The sequence below is a fragment of the Tiliqua scincoides genome, chromosome 1 (genome assembly GCF_035046505.1).
Source record: "Tiliqua scincoides isolate rTilSci1 chromosome 1, rTilSci1.hap2, whole genome shotgun sequence".
Taxonomy (NCBI): Eukaryota; Metazoa; Chordata; class Lepidosauria; order Squamata; family Scincidae; genus Tiliqua; species Tiliqua scincoides.
In genome coordinates, this window is record NC_089821.1 from 53360832 (window position 1) to 53374459 (window position 13628).

At 39.4% G+C, this 13628-nt stretch overlaps 1 protein-coding gene across 1 annotated transcript in view; it reads right to left on the reverse strand.

Annotated features, from left to right (window-relative positions):
* Window positions 1-2715: 2715 nt before the first annotated feature.
* Window positions 2716-13628, reverse strand: part of TSG101 (tumor susceptibility 101) — a 29595-nt gene continuing 18682 nt past the window's right edge. The window contains exons 8-10 of the mRNA XM_066609526.1: window positions 6208-6410; window positions 4434-4673; window positions 2716-3232 (exon numbers count right to left, since the gene is read on the reverse strand). Of these exons, the coding sequence (XP_066465623.1) occupies window positions 3143-3232; window positions 4434-4673; window positions 6208-6410 (533 nt within the window). The 3' untranslated portion in view covers window positions 2716-3142. The remainder of the gene's footprint in view (window positions 3233-4433; window positions 4674-6207; window positions 6411-13628) is intronic.

Genomic DNA, 13628 nt, shown 5'->3' on the forward strand with positions numbered 1-13628 from the left:
CATTCAGCTTTCTTTTCCAATTCAGATGAATTGGAAGGAGCAGTCTAGTTGCAGAAGCAGTTCTTGCGCAAGTGGAAGTAATAAACTAAACTTTTTTTAAGATGCAGACTGTTTTGTTGCAGAAAACATGGAAAAGTACTAGACAGGGATTGTGTCTTCAAAGGAAAGAAACAATCTAAAGCTGGAATCAGAAAACAATGATACTTGTATTATAGGATAATGGTTTCCAACCACAAGTTAGATTACTTATGACTAAGAAGCAGAATAAAGAAAATTTGACCACCACACTGCCCAGGAGAAATACTGGGATTGCTTTTACGCATCTTAAAAGAAAAAGATGCTTGGGTCCTAGCTAACATGATGTTGAAACAGTTCAATGGCCAAAACTCAGTCTTGATCATTTGGAGAGTAAGACTGCTTGTCACAATGGGACTGAATCTCAAATTCTACCTCTACAGAAATGCTATTTGTGAGTTCTATGAAGGAGCCTTCCATTTCCACAGAATTGTTGCCTGCTTAACAAAACAGTAGGAAAGGTTGTACCTTATACATTTTAGGCAATATGATCATTGCAACTTAAAAACAGTATATTAATAACTACAGTTAGTGTCAAGGTCTATTATTCAGGTATCTTGAAAAAACATACAGCCCAGGAAAAGGCAGCCTCTTTTTTTTTTAAGACAGTCTGGTTCTTTGTATACCCTAGCAATGATACCAACACTGCAGAGATTCATGGTACAAAAATAGGTCAGTAAGGAAGCAGATACAATTTTTTAAAGCAGATACAATCTAAATCAGGGTGGTCCAAGCTTTTCAATAGGATGTGGTATGAAGCAAAGCCAATCCAAAGTAATGAGTGCAATCTGAAATGCTACCCTTCTTCCTCCTAATTTGGTTTGACTGCTTAATGACTCCTTTACTTTTACCTAGTCCAGTGATTTACTTCCCACAGTGGTCTAGATCAGGGGTCTCCAAACCCCGGCCCGGGGGCCAGATGTGGCCTGCAGCAAGCCTCTTTCCAGCCCATGGCTAACGTCCCCTGAAAGCCTCTGGCCCACTCAACTAAACATGACCAGAACTGTGCTCTGATTGCGTCTAGAGGATGTTCTGAGGGCCAGGGAGGTTGAATGAAGGAGCCCATTCATTCATTGATTCACTCATCTAAGTTCCATCTCTAATTTATTAAAATTTAATTTTTTTCCCAGCCCTCCACACCACGTCAGATATTTGATGCGGCCCTCTGGCCAAAAAGTTTGGAGACCCCTGCTCTGGATGCTACAGGGAAATCCACAACCTTGGCATGAAGTTCACAGCTCTCCTGTGCTGTTCCTTCCCAATAACTAGTATTTAGGCACAGAGAGCCTCTGAAATTGGAAAGTTTCACATAGCTACCATGGCAATAACCATTGCTAGACCTACCCTTCATGAACAAAAACCCAATTCTCTTTAAAAGCCCTCTAAGCTAGTAGCCATCACTACCACATCTTGTAACAGTGAATACATAAAGTGGTTCTCAAGCTTTTACCACTGCAACTCACTTTGCAGGCCACAGTGGCTGCATCACACCCCAGAATGCAAGGCAGTCCAGGGTATGACACAGCCATCAAAGTGGGCTGTATGGCAGTGCTACCCAGAAGCTTTCCAGGTCACGCCAGCCCTGTGACCCACCAACAACCAGGTCACAATCCCATACTTTGAGAATCACTACAATAAAATACATAAGGAAAGGCCCAAAGTTTGAAGCTGGTTATAAACTAGCTTTTGGAGATAGTCTCAATAAATTGATTTGTAGGTACTGGAGATCGGATCCTGTGCTCACTGTGTGATGGGTTAGAGCAGCAGTTCTCAAACTCTCAGGGAAAGTTTGAGACGCAGTAAGTGTGCACAGGGACCGGGGAAGGCAGCAATGCAACCTGCTGGATTGCACCACTTTTCAAGGGGTGCAGGGGCTTACTGCCACTTAACAGAAGCTGCAGCTGCCCCCAGGTGTGCAGAGAGTCCCCACGCTGCAGAGACCCTCAAAATCACGATCACTTCCGGTTTTGCCTTCACAAACCTAGAAGTGGTCACAATTGTGATTTTGAGGGTCTCTGCATGTTGGGGAGCCCTGCAGGGGCTGGCATGGGGCTCCCTGCAACCCCAGGAGGCTGCTGCAGGCTCTGGTAAGTGCAGTATGCCCCTGCACCCCTCCAAAGCAGCCTGATCCAGAGGGTCAAATCGCTACCTTCCCCCCTCCCCGCCCCTCAAGGGGGCAGAGGCCAGGGTTCGCTGGCTGGGGCATTGCAATGCCCCAGTTTGAGAACCATTGGGTTACAGGATGTCACATCATTTGCCTTTGCCTAGAGGTTGGCCTCCATCAGTAATTTATTATCAGTGTCCATATCATGCAAAAAGTGGCCCTTTTCATAGTCACACACTCAACTCCACCAAAAACACAGCAACCAAAGTTTTGAGGAGAGGCTGTTAATTGTTTCAGTGACTTTTGTTCTGTGTCCAATGTGCACAAAAGACAATGCTTCTAATGTTACATTGTAATAACCTTGGGTTAAATATAATAAAATTTAGGTATTAGGTCGTTAAAGGCCACAATCCTAAATACACTTACTCTCTAATAAACCCCACTGAACAAAGTAGGATTTATTTCTGAATAAATATGCATAAGATCAAGCTGTAGAACAATATTCCAGGCAAGATAATACACATTTTAACCCAACCTCCAACTATTTTGTGCTTTTATTATAAATTAAGGTACACAGATGAGGTTTCCAGCAGCAGACAGCATTGAGAGAACCCCAAGTTACTGCAGTATATCCTGCCTGCATTAAATTAAGCTGGTCTTTTCAAAAAGAAACTTAACAGCATATAGGGGGTATTCACTACACAAATGTTTGAAGAAAAAAACAAATGTTACGCAACAAATTTTATTCAGCCATCAGTCCACCAATGTAAAAGGCTTACAGAGAATAGAAAGTGCATTAATAAAAGCTAGTCCCAAAAAAGAAAAAGAAAATATATTATCCATTCAAAATATCTTACAATTGAGTGATGTAATAACTTAGTCTGGCCACCTACTGATTAAAAGAAAAAAAAACTAAGTGAGAATATGACCACTTCATGTGCATCACTTTTCCTAAGCCATGGGTCAGTAGAGATCACTAAGTCCAGCAGTCTTTCTGGCTTTCTGCATAAGTGCCCTCAGCTGGAATTGCTTGCGAGACAAGAGACGGACATGCTGAGAAGACATAAAACAAAACCAGTGTCATAATCTAAGCGTTAAGAAGACAAAAACGTTACTGCTTTCATTTGAACTCAAACTTGAACAGGTTGTCTCCTTTACTGAAATGAACATCTGGAATTGCAGGCCCAGGTCCTTGTGGCATTTTAAGAGCCTGGTATGTAATTAGTGGAAGACACTATTCAACAGGGAAATAAAAGTGGAGTATTTATTCTGCAACTCAAAGAAAATCATGACAAAAGGTACACTGAAATTAATGAGACCAAGTCACAACTAACTTCAAGTACCTACTTATGACTAAGTTTCTTTGCATGCAACTCGCAGCATTCAAAACCCAACCTACTAATCAGTAACCTTGCCTGAAATTCAGGCCTGTGCATTGAACTGGCTCCTGCTAAACTTGCTCTGTCGATCTTAGTGTCCGGTGTGAGAAGCACGTTTTAGGCTCCTTTTGGTGTCTCAGACTGCACACAGTTTAATTTCTTCCACAAAACCTGAGCTAGTTCTACCTGCTAACCCTGCCTAGGTTTCTGTTCAGACCAGAATGCAACAGTGTTGGAAAACTTGCTTTAATCCCCAACTAGTTTAGCTCTGATAAAAGAAAGTCTTCTTAAAATTTGATGAACAATTGTTTACAAAATTTGTACAAAGAAAATCTGGTACAAACATCTCAAACCTGACAGAGTACATATGCTCAAAAGCAGACTCCTCCAAAGCATAATCATGTTGACTCTATGAACAGATGGTAAAGAGTTCATCTACAAAAGACAGATTTGTGGACTAAAGCATGCCTCCTTCCTTTTGCATTTGAAAAAAAATCTATTTGATCTGGAGAGAAAGAATGCAGTTTAGGTACACAGAACAAAATGTGAAAGAGATATGACATCCAAAGAAAAGATGTAGGTTTCAGTAGTTGTGATGAAGTACAGAGACTAGGGAGGGGAGAGAAAGTGCTTGTGGAGAGGCTCTAAACTGCAGGTTTGTTTATGATGTGGAGAGAGAGAGAGAGAGAGAGAGAGAGAGAAGGAAAACATGTATTTTAGTTCATTAATGGTTCCAAAAGAAACCACCAAGATATATATCTGTGTTAATTTACTCAGTGACCTGGAAAGACAGAAGTGACCAGTCTCAAAGCACTCCCCATTCTGTCATTCACACACACAACCCTTTGTGTACTTTGCTATTTTGTCAAACCTACCTTTAGAAAAATATCAAGATCTATAACTCCACGTCTCAGTGCTTCACCCAGATAAAAGATGGTATCTTCGATGGCATTTTCCTCAGCATACAAATTCAGAATTTGCTTGTAAAGTGGTGCTGTGGGAACAATGACTTCATCGATGTCATTATTTTCGGATTGACTTTCCATTTTTTCCAAGGCAGAGCTCAGCTCTTCATCTTTCTTTTTCAGAAGGTCAATGTTCTTGTCAACATCAGCCTAAAACATAATGTATCTTAAAATGCCTTCATAACCATTTAATGTTCTAAATCTCATAATACCATTGAACATTGTTCTATGACTAATACTTTGAACATATTCATGTATAAAGCAATTATCTGCTATTTAAAAGATAAATGTCCTATTTCATTTTCAAAACCTGCTACTGTCCTTACAATCAACCCCGCTCCCCCCCAAAAATTTCTCTTTTACCATCATAGTCCTATTGTCTCTCACATACCTGGCCCAGGTCTTCCCTGCTGCCTAGGGTTTGGTGTTGCCTTCCTAGTGGTATGCAAAGCATGGTGACCAAATCTTCCCTCCCAGCCCCTGGATCACACCAGCCACCAGATCAAACTTCTGAGAAGAATCTCACTGGGTAATGCGGAAAACAAAATGCTGGACTCAACGAAAACACTAGTGGATCCAGCAGGGCTACACTTATCAGGGCTGGTGCCAGGCTGCACCAGGTTCCAGAACCATGCTAGAATCCAGGCCCCTGCACAGCTTATTTCCGTCTCACCTCTGGTAGGTGAAAAATTAGTTTTAATGCCTCTGCAGTGTGTGAAATGCAACTCCTTTCCCATCCCTACAGCATTTCTTCTTCTTGCCCTGTTCACTGGTTACTGGCAGTATTGCAGGAACCATCCAGGAGAAAGTCCATTGAACTAGTCAAGAACAGAAGCATGCAACAATTTGATATTTAACTCTACATACAACAAGCAGCAAGTTGCATTTAGAGACAATATACAGAGTCACTGCACTGTTCAACATTTGCTTATGCTTACTAGTTCTAAATGCCATGACTTCTGCAGCAGCTCCTATAGGACTTGATTCCTCCTGGTTGGGCCTTCATGTCAGCTCTCAAATCCATGCTGGTATCTTTGCCCACTCACAGCCCAATCCTATCCAACTTTCCAGCACCGCTGCAACTGCAATGCAGCCCTGGGGTAAGGGAACAAATGTCCCCAAACCTTAAGGAGGCCTCTGTGACTGCACCTCCAACACAGGAAGCAGTGCAAATCCCATAGGCACAGCAGCACTGGCACTGGAAAATTGGATAGGATTGGGCTCCCATGACTTTGGTTAACAATTCTAGATTAGCTTTCTTTACAGTGAACCCCTCTCTATTCCCACATCAACAACCTCACCTCGACCTGCTCATCTCACAGCTATTACTCCTCATGTTTTACTGACCCTCATGGGTCACCAGAGATGTGGGACTAACTAATGTCAGCATTGTACATGTATCTGTGCATTCAGAAAGTCAGCTGTGCAGTAGAATAGAAGGATTGCAAGGGTAGGGATAGAATCCTCTCTAAGCCTTACAATTGCCTTCCCATCATACAGGGGATGCCTTTTAGATGAGTACCACATTCACGAAGAGTTCACATTCACAAGCAAGGAAAAAGTTCTAGGTACTCTGAGCAACCAAACTGTCTGCATTATATTTCAGAAGCAAGGCATGCACTCAAATGATTAACAGTGTAAAAGGAAAAATAGATATGCACAGCAAACGTCTCATTTTGCTTACCACTTCTTGATCAAGGCGAGTTACCATCTCTTCAAGTTTCTGATGACCCTTTTTCAGATCCTCTTCTGTTCGTTTCAAGGCATTAAGCTCTGCCTGGGCACGGTCCATTTCTTCTTTCATTCGCCATCTCAACTTATCACTGACTGCCGAAATAAGAGAAGCTCGAATTGTATCCTCGCTGATTGTGCCATCTCTGCTGGGACCTGCAGAATAAGAGTCACAGTCAGAAAAATCCTTCCACTTCTATCTCTGAGGGGATTTGTGGGACATGACTATTCTTAAAAGCCTTGCAAACAGACACGTTGGAGTACATTATATCAGCTTAATTTTCAGCAGTTACACTTTAAAGGATGTATCATGAACTTCCAAAGAATCTGCTTGTACTTTCCCAACTTGTTTCATCAGAGTGCAACTGAAAATTTTAAATAAAATTCTTCTCTACAGAATTCTGCATTTAGAGAAATAAGAACCAATGGTGTGTTTGTGCATTCATTAAACAACAACAAAAAACCCCTTGTACAAAGGTTTGTCCTCATACACTTGAGCTTCATAGCTATCCCGTCCTTCTTGAATTATTCATGTGTAAATGGATACACCCCAGAATTTAAAAAAATTATATTCTGGAAACAGAATTTGGGTTGCACAACTACTCTTATTCATCATTTGAGAAATTGGAGAAGGAGCTGCAACAGAGCTACATGCCATGAACAATTAAATGTTGCTTTATTTTTGATACAAAATCTTGCTTCCGCATTAATATTATGTTGTATAAAAAAACTACACAGCGAATTTTATTACCATTTAACATATAATTCCAAACATTTGTCAATCATGCACAGTTTCCTTATAAGATCCTTCCTTCCATCCACTACAAACTCACAGCACACATTCGAATCTGCAGTTTTTCCACTTTCTCCTTTCAGGCGATTTACAAGTTTCCTTTACATTTAGGATTTGAAGTTCTATCATATAAATGTCCTGTCTGAACTATGGCTATTAGTAGGCTAAATATATTTTTAGTAAGTATTTGATACACTGTACAAGTTACACACCACAATACTGAAGCTAGCAAAAATTAGGAACACCACTCTAGTATAAAAATCATATTTTACCTTAACACACCAACTCAAAGTGCCCCACAGGTTTCATATGTAGTCAGAATTTGCCGCCATCCATACGTTGCTTATATTACACTCTTCTTCTCAATTAAACTTTCACAATTAGTCCATTCTTTTTCTTTTAAAGTGTGTCCAGCGCCACAAACGGCATTGAGTTGACAGAAATCATTAAAGTGTGTCCAGTGCCACAAACGGCATTGAGCTGATAGAAATCATTGTGTTATGGTCCATCCCAGCAATTTCCTAAGCAGGTAATATGCAGTGTCAACTAAAGCGTCCTCCCAAGGAAGAGAAGTGAATTACTGAGAATGTCCATTCATGCTGCAGTTTTTGAATCTGCTCTAGTCTTGCTGATGCTTCATCTCTTCTGGTGGGATCTCCAGGATAAAATTATTTTTTGTAACTAAAGTTTCCGTTTCAAATTTCTTATTGTGGACTCAGGACTTCACTTCATGAAAAAGAAGAGTTATACTATTTGTTTTCAGCATTTCTTTCTTCCTGCTTTCATTTTTCTTCATTTGATTACATTTCAATGCGTCATAGTAAAAACAGGTATAAGCTTCTTAACTTCACTGCAGAATTATGGAAGACTGAATCACTCATTTTACATTTTTAGATCTCTTTAATGCACCGAAAGTCCAGTTAGCAATTTCATGACAAAGCAGGGTGCTGTTATTGACCACTGTTTCCATTCTTCTATCTTGAGTCCAGTTGAAGTTCATAGTCCTTACAGTGCCTCAATCATTGCTCCCTAAAGTGTTTCTGCTCTTCTCTTGAGAATGTATAAGCTCAAAATATACAAGGAACAATGAAAGCTGGTGGCACCACACGAAGAAATTCTTCTGTATAACAAACTTCAGATCAATTATACTGAACATTCTTTGAACACAAATACATTAATGCACCTCGGTGTTCTACACTTTGTTTTTAAATATGGCTATACTTCATTTCAGAGTTTTTAAAATGGAAGAAAAGACCTACAGACACTGCCAATCTTACTTTTCTATTACATCAGAAATACATTCAAATAAATTTTGATAATTTTTTTCACAGAATAAGATTCCCCTTCTATCCAGAATCATAAAGAATCTTTCAAAGCCAATGTGTTGTATCCATTGGGGGGGAGGGGAAATCATCAGCAATTTCCTCTTCAATTCCTAAGTCTCCTGCCATCCTATTCATGAGGGTCCCCTTACCCACAGAAGCCAATTTTTGCAGGCATAGGGAGCTACAGACAGAAGAGGAATTGGTGAAAATCTCCCCTACAGCATGAACCAAGTGCCTTCTCAGAAGAATTTAGGATACATACTGCTACAAATTCAAGCTTCACATCATTACCAGTATTAAACATTTCTTATACAACACAGTTCAGGCTTAAAGTACGCACCTTTCCAAACTTATGTGAAGAAATTTAAGTCAAGACATGCTGCCAGATGCATATAATTTGTAACAACAGAAAAGACACCAAAACAGATTTTATTGAATTCCTATAAGTTCCAAAATAAACATAGGCACACAAGGACTGGAATGAACACCTATAGAATAAGAACTAGAGAATACAGCCTATCACAAATAAATGCATAACATGTGGGGGTTTGTTTTTTTAACAAAACATTCAGAATCCATTTAATGGGAAAAGTGAATTTATAACATCAAACATATGAATGTATTAAGCTGCTTTATACAGAGTCATACTATCTGTCCATCAAGGTCAGTGCTATCGACACTAATTGGCAGTGGATCTCCAGAATTTCAGACAGGGGTCTTTTCCAGCCCTACCTGAAAATGCCATCAGGTGACCATCTGCCTCTGAAGCATGTGCTCTACCACCTATTCAAATGCTAGCACGACTCAAAAACCATGAATTCAATTCAGTGTAAAACTGGGAAGGAAGTCAGGCTACACAATTCTATTTTTCATGTCCTTTTAGTTTTAGAAGTTTAATGAATATGTGGTTGCCCTCATGAACTGCTGTCTGAAGGTAACGGTCCTGCGGTTGCAACAACTGACTGCTACATGCCATTCTGCACCCATTCTACATCTAACTTTTACCACTGAGCATGAGATGTTAAGCAAACTGCTTTATAACACTATGTAGGATAAATGCAGTATCAGATGTTAGGTGTACTGCAAACATTGGAAAATAAAGTACTTTAAAAGCATTGAAATATTAACTTTAACTAAAACATAAACGAGAGACTTGTGATCCAAGCAAAGATTCTTATGTAGACCAACAGGTTTAAACCTTTAATCCCTTTCAATTAATGATCAATTTTTTGATCAAATTATTTTGGTCAAATTATTTTCCTTTAAAACCATTAACATTCTTCGCCTACAATCCTATACACACTTACCTGGAAGTATGCCCCACTGAACACAGAGGAACTTACGTCCAAGTAAACATGTACAGGGTTCCACTGTTAAACTAGTTGCTATCTGATTGGTGCTATCAATACCTTTAAATAGACAAATAAAAACAAGCACTCTAGTGAACTAATGGTGAGTTTGTAATGAATTTTTAATGATCCATGTGCAACACAGGCAAATGGATGGATTCAGTGCACGATTTGTGGAGTTACACAACTCAGCATACAAAGTCCAATCACTTTCTGGTGCCACAAAATTGCTTGATGTAAACACTTAAGTACCAACATTAAAATCAGTAGAGACATTGCAAGCCTTTTGCAGCCTCCTCCCACCAATATTACACTGCCTTATCTTAAGACAGTTCAAAACAATAGCATTTTCTAGGCAAATGGGCCCTAAATTGTTACAATTTAATGTTCTTGTTTTAATTCATTGGTTGCACTTTCAATATCCAAAAGGGAGTGTTTTAATGTTCTAGAACTGACTATGCTTCACATTCCATGTTATCTTGGCTAATCACATTGAATTCTGCATGAACTATGAGTTCTGAAAAGCAGAATACTGTTCCATCAATATGATTTTGGTAAGATATGGTGTTCTGGGGCAGGGGGACTGGTCCAGGAGGGGGGGTGGGACTGGCAGAGCCGCCTTCTTCCTGATCCTATGGCCCATGTTGAGCTCGGAAGCCCAACACGGAGCTTCTTAAGTGTGCGCCATCGATTTAGCAGGCACAGACTTGAGAAGCCCCATTGTGGAGCTGCTTTACTTGGGGTAAGGGGACAAATGTCCCCTTCCCCTGAGGAGACCTATGGTGGCTTGCCTGGCCCTGCAGGATAGAGCACTGGCCATTTCAGCGCCACTATAGCCCATGGCACTGAGAAGCATAGGATTGGGCTGCTCGTGAGAAGATAAGGGTTTGTTTATACTCTCAGAACTTAAGAGTCACAGTGAATCTGAACTGGTCTGCATTACAGTATGCCAAAACAAGTCATCTAGACAGGCCTAACAGAGAAGACTATAGGACAATATACAGATAGCAGAACAAACCCACACAGCTTAAGCAATTATACTGTGTCATGTGCTAACAAGGAATGTAAATATTGCTCAGAATTATATCCTTAACTCTGAAAATGCTTCTGAAAAAGTCAACACAAAAAATAAAGCCCTGTATATTTTCTTCCTCAAGCTTGTTAAGCTGTCCACAAATATATGAAGTATGCTCTATATATTAACATAGTAGAACAAATACAGGCACTCCCTCCCTGCATCTGCAGTTTCACTGCAGTTTCTCCAGTTTCACTTATCTGCGGATCTCAAATCCCCCCTCCACCACGCCATACTTCTCCAGTTGCAGACACTTTGCAAAAGGGAGATTTTTCTTCATTTCACTCTGGAATAGGAAGCAGTAAGCAAACAGTGAGAACGTTAAGACTGTAGCTGATAGAGGCAATAGCAAGAACGTTAACAGGAAGTCCTCTTGCTAGGTTCTCACTGTCTGCTCCCTGTTCCAAAGCGAACAGAAGAAAAATCTCCCTTTTGCAAAGTGTCTGCAACAGAAGAGAGGCGAGTCATGAGCGTGACCTGGGGATCTGAGTAGGGTTCACTGCTATCCAGATATCTGTGGTAGTGGCAGGAACCTATTCCCCGCTGATACTGGAGGACACTTGTAATAAGTTCTTGGCTAATGCTGCTGCTATGAAACCTCTTCAATAAATGAGGCAGGAATGCAAATTCAGAAAACCAATTTGCACACTTGCACATAAAGTTTAAGTGCACAAAACAAACTAGGGAAAACTCAATGGTTTGCAGAGCTCCTTAAAGAATATGAGACCTTAACATTTTCTATCACTTCCATAATTAGCCACCCTTTAGTAAGGTTTTATGGCACATAGCCATTTCTCCCAGGGAACACTCAGACATTTAACCTTTGCCATACAGAGTCTGGTTTCAGAAGTGACCTTATGGTATTGACCTTACAGTACTGCAGACGAGCAGTTGAGTTTGAAAAAAAGAACTGGTCAAGGCTTTACTTTTCAGTTCAAGAAGTTGAAGATCTACTTAATAAACAAAACTAATTCATCAACAAGGCAGGGCTACTGCATAAAACAGTGTTCAAATTTCAATATAAATTGTGTATTGCTAAACTATGGTCTAGCAAAAAATCTTATCTGTTGCATTGACATTCCTTAAGAGGAACACAAGCAAAATATAAAAACTGGTAAAATAAAATTTACCCTTATATAGGTTAAACTGCTATAGCTTTGTCAGATTTGCCTGAGTGGGAACTGAAGAGTAAATTTATTGCAAAAGGTAGGTCAGAGATCTAAATAGGGTCTCTAAAAAATTTAAGATCACCATATTTGTTGACTACTAAAGAATGTGGAATAACAAGTTTCCATTGATTCAATTTCGAGTGGGTAAGAAGTTTGTTTGGATAAACTGTTAACTTAAATCTGAGCAATAAAGACCTTTCTGAAAATAAAATCTACCCACCCAGATTTCCAGCTTACTTGAAGTCAGTTATTTTGAAATAATCCTATTCATCTCAGTAACTTTTTAGCACAATAGCCATAAAAATATGTCAGAGATACTTTCAGTATCTCCTCCTACACTGTGTTCCCCTACCTCAAGCTTGGGGACCTCTCCATAATGCCATACACAAGGTACAAGGGGTTGCTGCTGGAATAAAGTACTGTCCCTTCCCCATGCACTAGCTGAAGTGCTTTCTACTAATACACTGGAAAGTTTAGATTCTGGCAGATAACAGGAATACAAAATTATGAACAACTGCATTTTAATTTAACCAAAGAGTAGAGAATATTCTTAAAAAATGATAGTAAAAATCACCAATTTTCTCAACATTTTGAGAAGATTCCATTCTAACTACATAAAAATTCTATTTACCCCACAGGGTTAAGCATGTCTGCAAACCAAATAGATCCTTGTAAGGTGTAACATGCACACCACTGTAAAAAAATGCCCTCAGGAAACTTGAGTATTCCACCAAGACTATTGGAAGACAATCTTTCGAATTCAAAATGGTGATCAAGGGATAAGCTATTAGCGAACATAAAAATACAAAAGCAGATTTCACATTAACCACTAGTGCTGTTTATTACAATGCACTAGTGTGCTATGTTTTTGGTGACTTTAACCACTATACTGATCACAAGCAATTGTATAAAATATTAAACAGCAGTGATTACTGAATCTCCACTGCCCAAATTTAATAACTATGTGTACAACAAAATGTTTGTATACCCCCATGAGTAGATAATTGTAATCAACTCAGGTATCAACAGCTACTGCCAGTTCGCTTTAATATGAGAATACATGGTTGCAGACCTCTCTATTTTCTTTTTAAAAGGTTAAAGAGTTGGGGAGAAATGTGAACATGTTTGATAGAAGAGTGCAATCATCAGCCTAAAAAAATATGACTTCAAAAATTCGTGGAGAAAAATAATTCACATAATTCAGTACTGATTGCTAACATACCACATAAGGACTATATAGATTAATATTTATTTATTTTTAAAATACATATCACCAAATGATACAAATTAGATTTATTAATCAAACACTGTCGAACATCAGTAAGAGAAAAGAGTAGGTCCTGCCAGAATACTGGAACTTAAAGGGCCCACTACAAGCAAGCATACAAAATGTAGTTTGTTGAGAACACAGTTAAGTGCTGCTGTGTCCTCCGATGGAAAAAGCTGGACTGCTGCATACATATGTAAAATTCAGCCCTAATTTCTCCTAAAGGCTATATAATTTGCCTCTTTCTAGTGGGGAACTTTCAAAGGTATTCAAAGCAAACACATTATTTAAGGTTTATAATCTTATGATGCAGTGAAGTTCATTTCTATAAGATGCAACATCTTGTTTAGAATTTGATTCCTGTTACCCTACATTCCAGAAATGTCTGTTTGAATT